The sequence below is a fragment of the Anabas testudineus genome, chromosome 14, assembly GCF_900324465.2.
Source record: "Anabas testudineus chromosome 14, fAnaTes1.2, whole genome shotgun sequence".
NCBI lineage: Eukaryota > Metazoa > Chordata > Actinopteri > Anabantiformes > Anabantidae > Anabas > Anabas testudineus.
This window is the reverse complement of record NC_046623.1, coordinates 710,297-728,089: the sequence shown is the minus strand read 5'-3', so window position 1 is coordinate 728,089 and position 17,793 is coordinate 710,297. Positions and strand designations below refer to the sequence as shown.

The following is a 17,793-nucleotide window of genomic DNA, read 5'->3' as shown; positions in this document are numbered from 1 at the left end:
CTGTTGTGATAGTGTTATTTCTATTAGTATCGTTGGAGAGGAAAGAGTTGAAAAGACTTGCTATATTAGCACCCAGGAAAATACAGGTAAAAAAAAAAATTAAAAATACATGATAATCATTAGTGTAGGTCTTGAAGTTCTCGTAGTTGATCTTAGCGTTGGGCATCCATTGTACATCCTGGCCCAGCTGTTTCTTTCTGTCTTTACCAGCTTAAAAAGACTTTTCCACTGGTCATTGATTCTTGGTTTCCTCAGTGTCTGTGTTAAGAATTCACAGTATGTGTCTCCTATTTCTCATACCTTGCATTTTTTGACAAAGATGATCATAAATGATTATGTACCTGCACGTTTGTATTAGAGGTTTGTAAAAGCAGCAGGTACAGTAGACGTTTTTAAAAAATTATAATTTCATATGAGGAATATATTGTACTGCACTCCACATCAACATATTACAATATGACAAGATGATTGTTGCTTCTCAGATGATTATGATGAAATCTATTATCTGCTTCTAAAAACTCTGTATTAAATTTTGCATTGACTTAATTATGTGTTGCTGAATAAATCTCAAAAACATATGAAACCATTATCTTAACACCAAATAACAAGCTGTGTCTATATCCTGTTTATTTATTGAGATACAAATGTTGGTGCTGTAATCATATTGTTGAATAACTAGAACTACACCTAAATTACTAGTTATCAGGTCAAATACATCTCCATCACATTTAACACATAGTTTGGACTGTACAAACAAGTAGCTTGTGTATTAATTTACCATACAATGACGATCATCTTTACAGATACATACTTGTTGCTCATTAAGGCTGCTGTTGCACTCAAAGTGTATTTGATTCAAACAAATGTACTGTAAATGCAGTTTTCTCCTCAAAAGCTTTCAAATTTTTGTCATATCTTTCGAGCTTAGTTCGACATGCTTTTTGCCATGACAAACATTCTCAGAGGTAAAACATCCTCCACCCATTCACCATCAGACTGTAACATTCTCTGCCATAAATCTGCCTCATCCGTCGTTGAATCCATCCAAACCACCTCTACACCGTAACTCTTCCCTGCACAAAAATAAACAAAAGCAAATGTATTACTATTATAGCAATAACTGGAATTCATAACACTATGTTTATGCATGGTGTAAACTAATGATATGTCCATTTTGTTCATTATGATGACAGCATAACCAAACAGATATTATATTAGACCTGATCACCGTCCGAGACAGAACATTTCCGAACCAAAAGCTTTGGTTTCTGTAGGTTACTGCAAGTACTTCCAACTTTGCGTACTATGTCAGCTGGATATAGAAACTCTGGACAGCCAACAGTGCTTAAGTGTTTATTCTGACAAGAATTTTAGTGTCAAAACTGAAACATACAGTACAACTATACAGTATAAACTATATATATGTTACCTGTTCCCAGCCCAATTCTCAGGCCACCAACGTAGTGGTTGTTCAGACGGTCATGATCCCAGACTGTGAGCTCTATACAGGCCTCTCTGAGGTCCTCTTGACGAAAGCCGTCGTACACCATGGTGTGGTTGAACATTGGGTTGGCTGTCCTCTTAACAACTCGCGTCTTCTGACGGCTTTTCTTGCTTGTGTCAGGAAGTACAGTGCTGCAGCAGAAGGAAAGGAAAGAGATAAGACAGACATTGTATAAGACATTATAAAACATTATAAAACATTTCAATCAATTAAAACAATTTATTCACAGTCAAACATTACTAATTTTAGTCAAAGTCTGTTTTATTTAATTTCTATGGTCTAATGGTTAATTTAATCCCAATGTCACACAAAGTCTAAGTTCAGTAAGGTAATGGTCAACAACATAATATTCTTGATTGAGGGAGATTTTCAAATTAAAATTGGAATAAAACCACAACAAACTCTCATAGTATGAAAAAGGGCATGATAAAATAATATTTTAAAATAACAAGTTGTATGTCTACATTTGTGTATGATGTGTCCTGTTCAGTGTAATTAGTTGTTGTTTTAATGATATGTGGGCTGACTTTATAGATTATGTACGGTATCTGTTAGCTTGACTACTAACTTGGACTTCTGCAAACTACAAAGTACCAGCACAAACACATGCTTAGGATTACTGTAATAAAAAATCCCAACATATACTTTTTAGTCAACACACACACCCCAAATAGTTTTTTTAAAATCTACCGTTTCATTTCACATAGTTATATCCTAAGCCTAAGCCTTCGTTTGAGTTAATTATCTTATTTTGTCATCTTTGGGATTCCATAGCCAACAACAATTTGCAAAACATCATACCATTTTACAAACGGGTCAATGGTCACTCCTCTAACTGAAGGGAGATTCTTGCAGTCTTTCACCCAAATCTGCACCTCGCCAGTGTTCATATTAGATGATCTCGTACCTGTGTGCAGTCAGATCACAATCAGCTATAATAATGATACAACTGAAAGAATAAAAAGTTGATTGAAACTAAGGCATCATCAGCTCACTGTGGGACATCTGTGGCAGGAATCTCAGCGCAACTCTCATCTGCCCCTTACTGTCTATCACATGTGATGGAGATGATGTTAAGGTATGTACCGATGCCTGAAGAACAGAGTCAAGGTGAGCAAATGTCTAATCACATCATGTCTGCATTACGCACATGCTACATATAGAAATGAAGCCTTTACCCTGTTTGTTAAAGTGTATTCATTTATCTGGGTGTTGCTAAAGTCCCACTCTGACAAATCCAGGTTGACCTCGCCCAGGAAGCTGTTCCGCCCAAACGTGTCATTGTGCCAAACTGAGATGTTCAGTTTTTGAGTTTTCAACACATCCATTTGGACGGTAAACTATGAAAGGAGAAGAACAAAGATGCTTTGAAAAATTTGAAATCTGAATCCAAAGAGAGATTTATTAAAAAAATAGAATCCTACCCTGAGAATTTCATTGTAGGTGGGGTTTAATGTCTTCTTTTTTACAGTGGTTTTTCTCTTTCCCAACTTTGTTTTGTCAGGAAGAAGATAACATTTCACATACCTGTAGAAGGAGAGCAGACTTAATAGTTTCTTCTTCTTATCTAGAATATATGGAGCTAGTTGTTTTGAATTCTTCAAATATCAGTATGAAGCGACAAAGTGATACAGGTCTTACTTTCCTTTCTCCAACCTTGACAATTATCAGGTGATGATGTTCATTCTCATTTTGGGCTTTCAGTACAGTGTATTGTATGTCAAGCACTTACGGCTCAGAGCGGTTCCTCTTGGTGTCGGCCACAGCCAGGTCCCTGCAGTGCACCACAAAGATCTGAAACTCCCCAAGTTTCTGAATGTAGTTCACAGCAAACTGGATGCTTCCCTGGACTTCAATGTCACCACAGTCTGCAGGGTAAATGCTGCTCATGCTGCCACTAACCTGCTTGTTCAGAAGATCACAGCAACACCATCAGCTCTAGCTACAAGTTGTAAAGTGAAACTGATTCATTACTAATCTTGCCTGAGCTGAAGCTTGTTTTAAATCCTCACAAAACGTAGTGTATGATATTTACAGACTCTAAAAAGAGCCTTTTAAACCCCCTTGCAATTGTTACAATTCAAGGCATGACAATCTTATAAATATTGTTTATTGTGCTCGATGACAGGCTTTCTTCTAAACCACATAGTCACATAGGCAAAGGGCTTTCAAAAAAATTGAAATTCGAATAAGGCTTCTTTACAGAAATAAAAAATTGCTTTTCTTTTAGACATACAGACGACATTGAGGCCATTCCGGAGGACAGGCTTAAGTTGGACATGGAGCTGCCTGTGTTTCTTCTCCAGTCCGAGTTATTCTTAGGAGTGCTGTCAATTTCTACCTGATAATATCAGAGTAAGAAAAAGTAACAAATATTTTACAGACAAATCAATTATGAGATAATTCACATCTTAAAGCAGTGAAGCTGGTAAACCCCACTTTACATCAGTGATTTCCACATTTTGAACACTACTGTAAGTTCAGTTAGAAGTGATTTACCCCATCCAGCTGAAGAACAGGCACAGACAAGTTGGTTTTCATCTGGTTTGAGTTGGAGAGAGCAGCAGCTGGTGGCAGACATGAGGAAACTGGAAGAAAGATATGGCTTCAAACCTCTGACAATTACAGTATAATGTGTCTCTGAATTTAAAAAGTATGTTGAAATTACTGCCAGGGTTGAGTATAAAAGAGAGGAGAACATGTTTACCATCATCCACACTTCGGTTCCTTTGATAACCTGAGTTATTTCCAGGGCTCTCTTCTCCTAAGAAGAAATATAGCAAAAAGTCAGTATGATTTACTTCCTGTACATCTCCCAATGTAGAATCAGATTATGTAACATTTGTAAAATGTTTTTTGGTTAATAGAAACTATTCAAAGACAACACAACCTGTAAGACCATATATATTTGAGGATACAGGTGCATTATCTGAAGGAAACAAAAATCTGTTACTTGTTGTTGAGGTGAGGTTTTCCAGACTTTTGGATGAAGACATGCTTGTTGAAAATGACTGTTTCAGAGCTGATGGGATGGGACTAGAACTGCCATCATAGCCTGCCATAAATGACACAAGATCAGCTCTGGAAAATCAACTCGATTTAAGAAGCACCAACCTGAAGCTAGAATGTGTTTCAGTGAAAAGCAAAGCAGTGAAACAAGTAGTGGTTTAATTTAAGTCAGATATTTCAGATAAGTAAGTATAATGCTTAGTAAATCAGTTTAACATGCAAAAATACTACAAACATTATGTTCTCATTTCATAGTGAATTAAAAGCATCAGTGTTGATAACACCGGCTTAAATATTTAGAGATGTGGCCTTTATAGCTGCTTCTTATGTACAGTCATGTAAAAGGAGTTTGAATTTGAGGACTTTGTCAGGGTAAGTCCTCTAATTCTCTGACAAATCAGACTCACTGTAATGTTGATGTGGTAATGTGATGTGATTTGTTAAAAACAAAAAGAAAATCAGTACTGTGGTCTACACTTATCAATCATTATATTCAAGATAAATAGAGAGAGAAATCAAAAGCTCACTGTCTGAACTTGCCCGAGACAGAGACCAGGTTTTTGTATCTTGTCTGGAGTTTCCATGTTTACTGTGCACAGAATGAGAAGTGACTGTGGGAGGAATACACTCTTTGGGACTGTCATTCTGGTTTCCCACAAAGTCTTGGAGGGTACTTTGTGGTCTCTGCACCACATCACTCTCAGTAGCAGCAGCCTTCTCTTGGTAAAAAGGAGGGGAATGGGCATTCTGCTGTGGCCCAAGGTAGTGCTGATAATCCCGAGGGATAAAAGATCTGGCGAGATGAGTAAAGGTTTCTGATTTCTTCTCTGGAGACTTTTTGAATTGTGAGGTAGAGGAGCTTGAACTGATTTGTTGTGTATTTACAGGGTTAGGGTTACTAAAGTAAGTCCCTGTGCCCTCTTGGCAGGATCTGATATCTCTCAGCACTATCTGCTTTGATTCATTTGGGAGACTCCTCTGCTGTCTTGGCACTGGTGTTGGTTTCTCTTGTTGTTCTTTAACAACCTTAGTTAGGGGGTCGATGTATATTGGAAAGGTTTTCAAGGGAGACCCTTTCACCCTGGATCTCTTTGGACTGGAGGATTCTTTGGGTAGGACTCTTGGGTGGCAAGTCTTAGATGGACTCCTCCTGACTTCATCATTCTGCTCATTTGATCTTGGCAGGAGGCAGTGGCTAGGACTGAGGGACCCCGCTTCAGAATCTGTTTTAGCTTTGACTTGATGTTGGGAACATGATGAGTTTGGGTCCCCAGTACAACCAGAGCTCCTCAACTGTGACCTGTCAGGAGTGACAAAACCTTTGTCTGTAACTTTCAGTGATTTCAAGACACCACTGGGCTTGGTTCTGTATGGAGACATTTGTTCCTCTTCCTCAGACGTCTCTCTGTTATCCAAGGATCTCATCAGATCACACTGGGGAGACTGGCCTTTGTTTGAGATTTCATTGACTCTTGCAACAATTACCTTGGGGCCTGTATATTCCTTCTCCCAGAAATGCTTAAGGTAACTGATCTTGGCTGGTGTGTCCCCTTGAGGACTGGAACTGGACGAACTTGGCAGGGATACTGCAATACCAGAGGACTGTAAAGGAGTGCTGATATCATCTGGCTCGAAAATGTCTGGTCCTGAACCTGTTAAAGACTCATCTGTCTCTTCATTGATAAGAACTGGATTAGCTCTGTATGTACCATCTTTCTCTGATAAATCTACTGAGAGGCCACATTCAGTCTGCCATAACAAGCTCTTTTCTTGGCCAGCAGTAGCATCAGCAGTCATTTCCATGTGAGCTGAGATATTACTTATGCTCTCTACATACGTCTGAGGGCCACATGAAGCTTCTATTGCTGCCTTGGCCATGTCCTCCTGCCTCATCTCTTCTCTAATAAATATTATTTTGGGACCAGTGTTTTCTTTTTCCCAGAAAGCTTTCAGATTGCATAGTCTCTCTGGAAACTGAACAACTCTGCTTTCTGTTGCCTCCAGCTCAGAATCTGTCTTTACTGCGATCACTGTTTCTTTAAATGCAGTGTTCTGCAGTGCTGTAAGCTGCAGTGTTTTGACACCTGTCATCCCAGAGAGTTTAGCTTCACGGTTGAAACTTGCCATGTCCAAAGCTGTACCTGCAGTGTCTTGGACGAGTTTCTGAGTATTACCTGTTTCTCTCTGCTTAGATATATTCAGCTCTTCTCTCACTGGACTTTGCACTTCAGCACTTTTGTCTTTCTCACTACTAAACATTCTAAGTAGCCTTTGCCTAGGCTGTATTGAAACTGCATTAGATGAACTTGTTGAGCTGCTACTATGTGATGTGGCAATATGTGATGTGACCTGAATAGAAACATCAGTACTTTGGTCAGGTAGCTTTTCTTGAATACTATGTCCGTCTGGCCCATCTGCAGCCTCAGCCTGAGAGTGATGCTCCTCTTCAGGCTCTGTTTCCAGGCAAACAGGCTTACCTGACTCCTCAGTAGAAACCAGGCTGAGCACTGCAGGGCTTAGGCGCTCCGAATGACAGTACTCAGAGAAATCTGCAAAGACAGCAACCACCTATTGTATCACTCATGTACGGAACGTCATATCTGCCAATGTTACACCACTACTATACAGTTACTCGTGTTCTTTACTGTCAGGTAAAGTGGAGCATTGAGTTTTGTAACTACACTAATTCTGCCAGCATTTTAACAGCCACTTTATATAAAATCTGAAAATGTGCACTAGTGCAAAGAGCAATGCACATACACTGAACTAAAATGGCTACAACACATACCGTATACCAGTTCTCTGTCAATCAGGTTATTTTAAACATGTTATGAAATACGAAAAAAATGCAAAATCACTCTATAAGTGTACACTCAATACATACTTTATCAATCTACAAGGAACTGAGTTATAATGCTTAAATAACCCCTGAGCTCCAATTTAGACCGACAGCGATTAGTAGATTATTAAGGTTGCACTTTAGCCCCACTCACACTCACTCTTTTCATTGTAATATAATGAACCAATAAAAAAGTCCTTTGAACAAAAAGACCTAGCATGAGACATTAATTAAATATAATGTGCCGACCAATTATGACATGAATGAAACACAACTTAGAAATACAGTATGTGACAGATTACCCATAACACCACTCTAGAAGCAGTCATACATACAGTAACATCACACAGTTCACAGCATCCAAGCCCATGCAAAAGCAGGATCAATAGGAAAGCTGTTTATATTTGGTGTCTGGTGTTTAAATGTCCATAAATAAAAATCAAATAATAATAATAATAAAGAGTTAAGTTTTGAATTGGTTGAAATTGAGACTAGTTGTTAGTTAAAATTAATGATTGGCTGTTTAGTTGACTCATTGGTTTTAAATAAAAGTCTTACCACCAAACGCCTGGTGTTGACCTGCATCTTGAACTTGGAGGTGTGCCTCATTTTTGAGTTCACCTTCCTGTGAATCTGTTTCACCTTGACGGAGCAAGTGACTATGTGTACAAGAAGTGTTGATGCCAGTATTCAGAAGGTTATTTTTTGTTTCAGATGGAGTGATGATGTCAGTGTCCAGCAAACTGTGCTCTCCCAGTTCCTTCCCATCCTGCCATTCCACTCCACTCTGACCCAGTGTGGAGCTGAACCTCACCTGCTTCCTGTCTATCCAGCTCTCAGTAGGAGAATCCAGAGTAGTAGGACTTTGCAGGTCCAAGTGAGAGAGCAGAGGGTCTGTGGAGCTAGAGATGGACAAGTGCTTGAGGATGCCCCGAGGAGCAGCAGAGTAAGTCTGTCTACCTCTTGACCCGTCCACCTCAACAAAACTGTCCTGAGAACTGATACTGATGGCTTTGTTTCCAGCCTTTGGCATGGGAACACTTGGATTCTGGATGGCCAAGCTATCATTATGGGTTTGTTTACAGATACTAGAATAAGAAATGCAGCTGTCAGATGATAATAAGGTCTCTGCAAAACACAAGAACAAATGAAGATCATTTGAATTAACAGCAGCTGTCTTTATGGCACAACAGTAACTGTGGTGCTTCTGTTTCTAATCATGTTGGAGATGACTATGAGTTATAAGCAGTTCCACCAAGAAGGACACTCTGTCATTCTATAATTGTCAATAATCATTTCACCAAACATCATACTTCTAATGTGTCCACTGTGGTAAAATGCTAAACTTTAACTAGGTTAGATGCTTCCAAAGCATCAGTACAGCTTTTTTCTTTTTACATAGTAGAGTGTATTATTACACTGTGTTATTGACTTTAAATGGAAATACTTTTACTAATACTAAATCTTGACTCAAGCATGCGCTGTTGATGACATAAATGTACAAGTTTGGTCCAGATTTAGTCAACAGACTCTCAAAGCTGACAGCATTTCAAGTAATTAATAAAAATCAAAACAAAAAGTTACATACAGGCTGGATGGAACAAAAACAGCAGCTGATCAAACTGAAGTAGATTGTAACAACTCCAAATCCAAAACATAATCACGTATTAGCTAATTCTATGTTATATAATAATTTTCATCTACAATAAGTAACAAGTCACTAAAGCTATAAAATGAATATAGTACAGTAAAAGTACAATATTCCCCTCTACATTTTAAAGTAAAAGTAAAAGTACCATAAAGTAAAAATAATCCCATAAAGTACAAGTAAGTCTTTGTACTTAAAATAAAGTTTTCAAGGATCATTGAAATGCCTTGACCTATAGCTATAGGAAAGCTATAAAGGAACCGTTTGGCATAATGTGCTAGATGCATCTCTTCATTCCCTCCCATAATATAATTTCTTCAACCATAACAGCTACAAGTCATGCAGTACAGATTAAGGCTTTGGAATGTATTTGTGTGTAATCCCCTGGCTGGTCTGGCAGCCACGTGTATTTACACTTTTCTTCACTGTCACAATTCCTGGGAAACTCTGTATCCCAGCTCACTTATCTCGATACTCGTCCTACATCAGTGAAACCTGTTAGAAACAACAAGCCAGCACATGCTTCCACCTCCATGCAGCAACTGGTCATGCGAACATGCTGTTGAAGGGAAAGGTCGACAGAGCTGAAGCTTTAAGAACCCACACACCTGGATGTCACACACATTGCTGGAACCAGACTTACATTGGTTTGTAATGGAACTGCATTCATGTTGTGCTCATCAAGTCCACTCAATTTTAGAACACAACACATTATATATCATTAGATCACAAAGGATGAGGTCATTTCACAACCACACAATGCACATTTCAAACAGCACCAGTTGATGTTTGAATAAAACTCACCCTTGGTTGGGGTCAGGGTTTGATCCGTGGCTCTGTCTAATACCTGAATATGCTTTTCTTCTGTGACTGTGTGACTTGCATTGAGCTCACTGTTGAAAGGATTCTTCCTCTGATTCGAGAAAAGAGACACATGCATCAGTTACAGTATGAAGTTACAGTGCGACGCACTTAAGCATGGACTGTTTAAACTCATTTTGTTTCTCAACATTCGTCAGGATCCTACCTTTATGGGGGACTGTATAACAGGTTTAGGTGTCTCTTGTGGTTTTTCATGGGGGTGCTGGTTTTGATAACTGTTAGAATAGACGAAGACAACATCATGTGCTAAAAACATGAAGATAGGACTTGGAATGTAAAAATGTACTCATGTACATGGCTTCCTGTTCCACAGACAGATATCGTTTAGCAGTCAGTGCAATAATAATCTCATTACCTAAACAATGCCAAGTGCTCGTGGAAGCTGCAATAAAACATCTCACCCTACCTGTGATGGAACACTTTTTTACAGTTGCTTTTAGGAGCAAAGTCCTGTCTACTAAAGGCAGTGCTCAATATGTCTATTTACTTGACATAAACTTGAAGCAGTGGAATACATGAGCATGTGATACATGACCTTGTAAGAAGATTAGTCAGAACTCGGGGGCCAATTACTAAGATTCCAGGAGTGAGTGCACAGCTCTGCTTCCAAACAGCCACACCCAGACTCTCTGGTACGACTATACCAGCCCTTGCTTTCCTCGTCAAAACTGACTGACAAGTATAACTGTTTAGAAATCTATCATAACACATGTTGGTTCTTGTATTAACTTTAGAGCAGCCACAGCAGGTTTTTCCTCCTTTAAACTTTGTAGGTTTTTTTTCCACATTTTGTGGTAAAGTAGATGGGATTGTTTTCACTTTTTATTTTCAATACATTTGCAAAGACTTCAAACTTCTTTCAATATGACATTATGGGGTATTTTATTGTAGAATTGTGAATTAATTTTATTCATTTTAGAATAAGGCTTTTGGCTGATCACATCATGTGGTCATATACTGTTAGAATGGGCAGCTACCAGATGTTCATTCACTGTAACATGTGAGTTGGAGTGGCAGGCCCCACCCACATTTTGTGTAGACAACAACCAAGTTAAGTATCTCTGTGAAACGTATGCAAACACACAGTGATGCGAGAAAATTTGTGCAAGTGACGTTTTCACACATCTTTTCACAACGCTCAGATTACTGACTGTGGTTTTGATTGGCTCCGTTTAATATGTCGTACCTTGTTGATAGACTCTAGACAACACTCTCAGCTGACAGTCTGCCTCTCCTTTCACATGGGGATGAACAAATTCCACATCAGTGTTGGATTTGAGGGTTACAGGCTCAGCAGGTGCCTGATTGTTCCTCATTAGTTACCTCACGGTTTGGATTATGTTCTGTGTTGTCCTCCATCTCCAACATGTCTGTCCTCCTCTAATAGCCTTTGTTGTTGCCCCATATGGAGATGTGGGCAGGTTTTTATTTGTGTGTGCATGAATAAAATGGAGGGTTCCCAAAATCTCAGTTTGATGATTCATTACAAGTGGCAGGTTATTTCTGACAGTGAACACCACAGATGGACAGAGTTTAAATAAAGCAGCCAATGTTTTCATGGAAATGGTCAGAAACATGATGTTCTCATATGGCTTAACAGACAGAACAGAACATTCCTCACTATTTGATCAGCCTGAGGAAGTATGTGATGTATGTGTGGTTTGTTTTGTACTTGAGCTTTAGGACAGAGCAACACTTTTCACTAACAGTGCATTTAATCCTTTACTGCAGCAGCTCCTTACCAGTAGATCACCTAGTAAAACTGTGCTTTGAACAGCATAGAGAACATATTCACCCCTAGTGCCATGAATGGTTATTTCTGCTGGTGGACTGCTTCCTGCTTGGATTCTGTGAACTCACCTTTCACTGCTGGGTTTTGCACGAGGCTCCTGAAGAAGTCCACGCAGCACAGGTGGGACAAACACTTCTTTATTTTCACCGCTGACAAGATTGGATGTCTCAGGTAATATCTGAGAGAGCTCCACTGCAGCATACGACACACAACCGACTGTTAAAAAAGGTTCTTTTCATCACAACATAACAGCCCAGTGACTACATTCTATGGATCAACTATTAAGTTTCATCAGATTGTTCATCAATTATGCAACATGACCCAGTTCCTGGGCAGCAACACGTTTTAGACTCTTTAAACACGTACTCAAGTACAAATAATATAATACAGGCACATAGTGACACATTTCCTGTTATAAGTTTTGCTCATGGTTCAGTTCAGGCAGGTGAAACTATTCCAACAAGTTCCAACAAGAGGTGGAGTTAAACCTCCGCCCTGGGTCAGCTGATCAGCTGGGTTTCTGTCCAGTCAGCAGCAGCAGGGTTTTGGAGTGACTGTAGCTTTACTACCATGATGCTCAGTGTTACAATGCTTAGGAACACAACAACAAGGGGTGCAGCACACTCACATATAGTCAGTGGTTTGTGTGTGTGTCTCATGGAGGCCCGGATGATGTCGGAGCCATGGATGCGATCCTGATGACGATGCTGCTTGGTCTCATAGAACCACTCTCCGCTCAGGTACTTGAGCTGGTTCCTGTCGCTCACAGTCTTCTGCAGGTTCCTGAGTGCACACACACACACACACACACACACACACACACACACACACACACACACATATAGTGACTACTTCACTACTCACAAGGTTCATCACAAATTTGTTTTGGTGTAAGAACAATTTCTTTCTTCCCTGTGTGTGTGTGTGTGTGTGTGTGTGTGTGTGTGTGTGTGTGTGTGTGTGTGTGTGTGAGAGACAGAGAGAAGCAGACCATGTACTGTATTTCCTGCAGTACGTCTGACACAGGCTGTTAAACAGGGAACAACTGTCTGGAGGAACTTACTGGACACGCCGCTCCTCAGCCTTCTTCAGCTCAGCGTCTCTCTTCAGCACAGCGAGGATGGTTTCCTGCTCCTCCTCTGTCAGGAAACTCAGGTCAATCATGGCGTCTGCTGTCACTAAACACTGGTGCTCTGAGTCTGGGTCTAGCTTTGGTTTAACATGATCACCACTTCTGACAGGTCCTTTTTTTAAAGCTTCCAAAGCCTTGATCTGTTCTTCCAGGACAAGATCTGCACAAACAGGGTGAAACAGGGTGAACTACACTACACTTGGCTCATGGAGGTGCTCCTCACTGGGCTTCTGGAGCTTCGCAGTTTCAGCTGTCGTTGTTTTCTGTGCCCATGTTTGTCTGTTTCTAGACCAGTTTGAACCTGAAAGACAAAAGCACCAGTTTAAGGGGAATTCTGTAGATCTTATTGAACTGCATCTCACTAATTTCATAATTAACCAGTAATTGTTCCACAAGTTAAATGAAATTGTAACATGTCATTCAGACTGTTGCTCAGACAAAATAAACAATGTTTTACTGCTACTGATAGAAAATAATAAAGTAATATCAGTAACTAAAACCACCCAAACATGTAGAGTATGTAGTTAATGCATGTTAAAGCTTGATAATTAAGACACCACAGCAGCTTCCTACAACGTGAACACTAGTTTGTCTCAACATGAAACTAACTGTTCTCATTTAAAATCATTCCTTTTTCTTTTCTTTCTCCACCTGAGCGACTTTGTTTTTCACTGTCTGTCAAAGTTACAACATCCAGTACGTATCTAATAACGAGATGAGGATGGACACGACCAGGACAACAAGCAGTTTGAGTGAGTCGACCAACTCTTTATGAGGAATGCCTGCATGTTCTAACACATCACAGCGTTGCTGTGGGAATGTGTAGCACATCATGCTCAAAGAAACAGAAAAGCCACAGTTTAAAAAAGACTTGTCAACGTTCAATTACTGCTGAGAAGAAATGTTGTTGACTTAGTTTTTAGCTTCAGCTGGCTCCCATTGTTTATTCATTACCCAAGTGAGGAAAGTTGTAATCTCCTCTTATCCTCACATGTAAGACTGCATTAAACTGAGCTCTGTGAAACCCTGAGTAACCCTGACGCTGTGCAGGTTTACGTGACCAAAAGTCTTCCTTACAAAGTGGAATGTTTCGTGTCCCGTTTCTCTAAAGAGAAATAGCCAAGCTGCAGGACAGACCCATTTCCTTGTTGCAGTACTGTAGCTGTGATTCAGCTTTTTTCCTCATCACTATCAGATCCTGACAAACTTCAGGATTTAAAGTTTAAAAAGCTCCATTATATTGTTTGCAAATCCATTTACTCTCGACGTTATATTCGAAGAAAAGCTTCTAATATTAATAATGATAAAACAGATTAATGAATCAATAACTTTTTGGTATTTCCTTGTAGAAAAAACAAATGTCTCTGCAGAACTAGTTTTCGAAGCTGGAGTGACGACACCACTCTGTGCTCACGTTCACTGACACAACACAGCTTCAAAATAAATAGAGCTAAAATGTTCCTTAATAGAAAAACACTAAATCCAACCTGAGTGCTACAAAGCCAGTTAATCTCCAGTTGCTTTTTCTTGTAGACGCTGACTGAACCTACTGAGAGTTTTTACTGGATCAGGATCAGTTAGTGCAGTAATCAAGTACTATTACAAGTACAGCATCAAACACTGTGTTTCTGTCTAATTACTTCATTAGATTTGACTTTCATAGTTAGACTACTTGTTGAGCAACCGTGTCTCTTCTTCTGCAGAGAAAACTAAAGTGAAGTACTGACAAGAGGCACTTTGTTGTTTCCAGTAGTAACAAGAGTTTCCAGCTGCTCTAAAAGCTTCACTGAGCAGTGAACCTGCACCAGAACCCAAAGATCTGTTCCTTTGCTGTGATTTTCACTAAGCAGATTAAGTATAGTCAGTATTTTCACAGTGTGAAGTCAGAAAGTAGCCAGCTCACCTGTCGCTGTGTCTCCCTGCTGAGTAAAAACTGAACAACCCAACAACTGGATCCTGAAGTGCTGCAGGTGGGAGGAGCAGCAGGTTCCCATCAGCAGGGGGCATCACAGAGCCTCTGTTTTCTAACCAGCCGTAGAGTCAGTGAAACAGTCAAACATGTCATAATACGCTGTTCTACAGTGTCATTGGACCTTTACTTCTTCACTGTGTTCCTCATGTCACTGTGTGTATTATTAGTTATTCCAATGATGACATCATGACAAAACACCATCCAGGTGTCTGCAGGTTCAAATCAGCTGCTGCTTCACACATTTCCTACTAAGTTCCTGCTGTGTCCTACGAAAGTTTCTTTATTAGATTTTTAACCTCTGAAAGTTTGTTTGCCATTTACAGCACATGTAAAATGGAGTTTTTTACTTATTAGATGAACGGTGATGATTTTTGAAGTCAATTGTCTTGTACTCTATTTTAACATTTTTGAATTAAATTCAACAAGATCTGAACATTTATCTGAACAATCATACATCTAAAAACTTCTGCAGAAACTTTATTTATGAGGAACACGTGGAACACATCTGCCCTGGACTCAAACATCCATCAAGTTCAGCAGTGGTTGAAATACTTCAGAGCATGTACTGATTAATACAGAGTAAAGACTTTGGAGTGCTGCTTCTTCCACCTCTGCCAGTTGACCACAAGGTGGCAGAAAGGCTCCAGTTTTCACTAGTGCATATTGACTGATGATCCAAAGAAAACCTGAAACTCTGATTGATTGATTGATTGATTGATTGATTGATTGATTGATTGATTGATTGATTGATTGACGTTCATATTACATAACAATTCATGTAATAAGAAGAATTTAACATAACCTATCCATCATTCTTTTGTAAATATTAGTGTATGATATAAATCACATCTTCGCACTAAAAGCAGCTGATCGAGGTGTTGTACATGAACAGTTAGAGAGTCTGTGCTGCTGTTTTCCTACTTTATCATCTATCTATTAGTTCCAACAACTAGTTCAGTGTCTGGATCTGATCTGAGCTCTGTCAGATCTGGTCAAATTTATCTTTGACAGCAGCTGTTTTTCAGGATTAGTTTATCCAACTTTTTGGATAAACTAATAAACAATTTTTGCTGCTTGTTAAAAACCAGAGCAGCTGGTATAATGTACACCTGTATGGCAGCATGATGATGTACAGATGTACGACATGTACGTTCTGCCTTCAGACAGACAACAAACATTGTTACAGTAGTTCCTCCCCCACCTTCATTATTAGAGCAGATTGTCCATCCTATTTTCCACAGTAGTTCACGGTGACGGGAACGGATAAAAGAGACACTGCAGAGCATCTGGACGAGGCTGGACCAAACTGAGGCTACATATCTGAACCTCAGGACCTGTGGATGCTGTTTGGCAAAAGGAAGTGGAAGAACTCCACAGAACACCAGTTCACATGAAGCTCACTTTGATTTTTTCATTCTTATACATACTGTATATACTACAAACATCTTACTGGCACATTTAGACTGTTACGTGTCTGTTGAAATATCTTTGATGAAGTAAATACAATTTTCTAAATCTAATGGAAGCCTGTGCCGTCTCGTTTCTGGAAGTCAAATAAGGTCGAAAAGTGGAGTGAATATCTGGAGACCACTGAGAAAAGGAGGCTTCAGTTCAACAGTGAGGCTTTTATGAACTCGCCAGTTAATTGAATCATTTAAGTCAGTGTCTCTCAAACACACACCTGCATCTTTCTACTGCTGCATCCAAACTAAGAGGAAGTGGCAGCACAACAAAGAATCTTCTTACTCCTAGCAAAGAGGCTTTGCCAAGCAGGATGTACCTTTTAAATCAAGAGCCGTCTCTCTCTGTGTGTTTGTGTTGCACATGGATGAGTTGCTGCACCTGTGAATTCAGTAGGAGAAGCCTCTATAATGTTGAAGGGTAGGACTGAGGAATCCCCACGAGTCGAGGCTCCTCACCACCTGTCTGCCACTTTTACTGTGATGTTGCAATTAATGGGAAACTTAAAACACCTTATTTCAGTCACAAGTTAATTAAAATAAGATCTGGTTTTCTGTGTAAATTGGTCATAAAATGTGATCTTCATCTAAAACAAAGACAAACACAATGTGTTTAAGCACACAAACAAGTATTAGCATTCATGTCTGCACTTGAACATGTACGCTTAAGCAGCTTAGAGCAGTATCTAACCAACAGCAGGATTAATGAGAGTAAATGCACAGGGTTTAACACAAGATGTAAACTATTGGGTGAAAACAGAAAGATCGGATTGTCTCCATCACACAGAACAGAGGCCAACACAGCTGTGGACAGTGGACATTTCAACAATAGAACGTGTTGAGGTAAATTACGTTGTACAGCTGCACTGCGCACGTTGTCTAAGGATGCGCCCTGAAACCATGGATGTTCCTCTGGTACAGTGCACAAGATGCAAACTACAGCTGTATTCCCCCATTGGGCTACATGCTGCTTTGTCTCAGGCCTGCCTGATGTAGCTCCTTCACACTCCTTCAAGGACTGAAGACTAACATCAGTGGTTCAATACCATTATCAGTCAAAAGTTTGGATACATGAATGACCATGTTTCTGAAATCTGAACTAATTTAAAAGGAGTGATGGTAACACAGCTGAAGACACGTATCTTTAATGAAAAACATGATACTTCCTGTTTACTTTACTGTTTATGTGAAGTGCTGACAGTGAAGGGCCACGCATGATGGTTTAGGATTTGGTGTTCTGAGTGCCACATCATGAGTGGCTGAGGGATACTAAGGGTTAAAATTGAAGCAGCTCCTGGATCGGTGACATCTGGGATGAGTTTGAGGTTACCAAGAGGACTTTGGCATGAACGCTTTAGTCCATGAAAGGCTCCAGACCTCCCACAGTAAAGACCACAAGTGACAGTGAAAGTTCTAATCTGAGGCAAGTACAGTAAGTCCACCTCTGCTCGACCAAAGACAAGTTATACCAGCTGTGTGTGCTGCTCCTCCAGGCACTGAGCTCCCTGCCTAGTGCTCTGCCTTCACCACCTGAGTACCTTGACGGGTCAAGCAG

General features: G+C 39.8%; 1 protein-coding gene across 5 annotated transcripts; it reads right to left on the bottom strand.

Annotated features, from left to right (window-relative positions):
* Positions 1–385: 385 nt before the first annotated feature.
* Positions 386–14,789, bottom strand: sytl2a (synaptotagmin-like 2a). Of its 5 annotated transcripts, none has more exons than XM_026371234.1 (19): positions 14,710–14,789; positions 12,738–13,107; positions 12,303–12,457; positions 11,743–11,866; positions 10,028–10,097; positions 9,805–9,913; positions 7,911–8,480; positions 5,041–7,062; positions 4,458–4,559; positions 4,212–4,268; positions 4,004–4,092; positions 3,741–3,845; positions 3,237–3,409; positions 2,929–3,031; positions 2,683–2,844; positions 2,500–2,596; positions 2,306–2,411; positions 1,430–1,635; positions 386–1,073 (listed from the first exon to the last, which is right to left on the bottom strand). In XM_026371234.1, exons 2-19 carry the CDS (start codon positions 12,836–12,838, stop codon positions 925–927), a joined length of 4,500 nt encoding a protein of 1,499 aa, XP_026227019.1. In that variant the 5' UTR covers positions 12,839–13,107; positions 14,710–14,789; the 3' UTR covers positions 386–924. The 5 variants fall into 5 exon arrangements, with proteins under 5 accessions (XP_026227019.1, XP_026227020.1, XP_026227022.1 ...); XM_026371235.1 differs by having other exon boundaries at positions 3,237–3,406; XM_026371237.1 differs by lacking the exon at positions 7,911–8,480.
* Between the last annotated feature and the right edge of the window lie 3,004 nt (positions 14,790–17,793).

What these genes read in the sequence shown, in the direction of transcription:
- sytl2a (XM_026371234.1), bottom strand. Translation starts at nt 12,838, where the DNA reads ATGATTGACCTGAGTTTCCTGACAGAGGAGGAGCAGGAAACCATCCTC. An exon ending in AACCCTGACCCCAACCAAGG is followed by an intron (nt 8,481 to 9,804) that starts GTGAGTTTTATT and finishes TGTGTTTTGCAG; the next exon opens with AGACCTTATTATCATCTGAC. An exon ending in CCTACAATGAAATTCTCAGG is followed by an intron (nt 2,845 to 2,928) that starts GTAGGATTCTAT and finishes CTCCTTTCATAG; the next exon opens with TTTACCGTCCAAATGGATGT.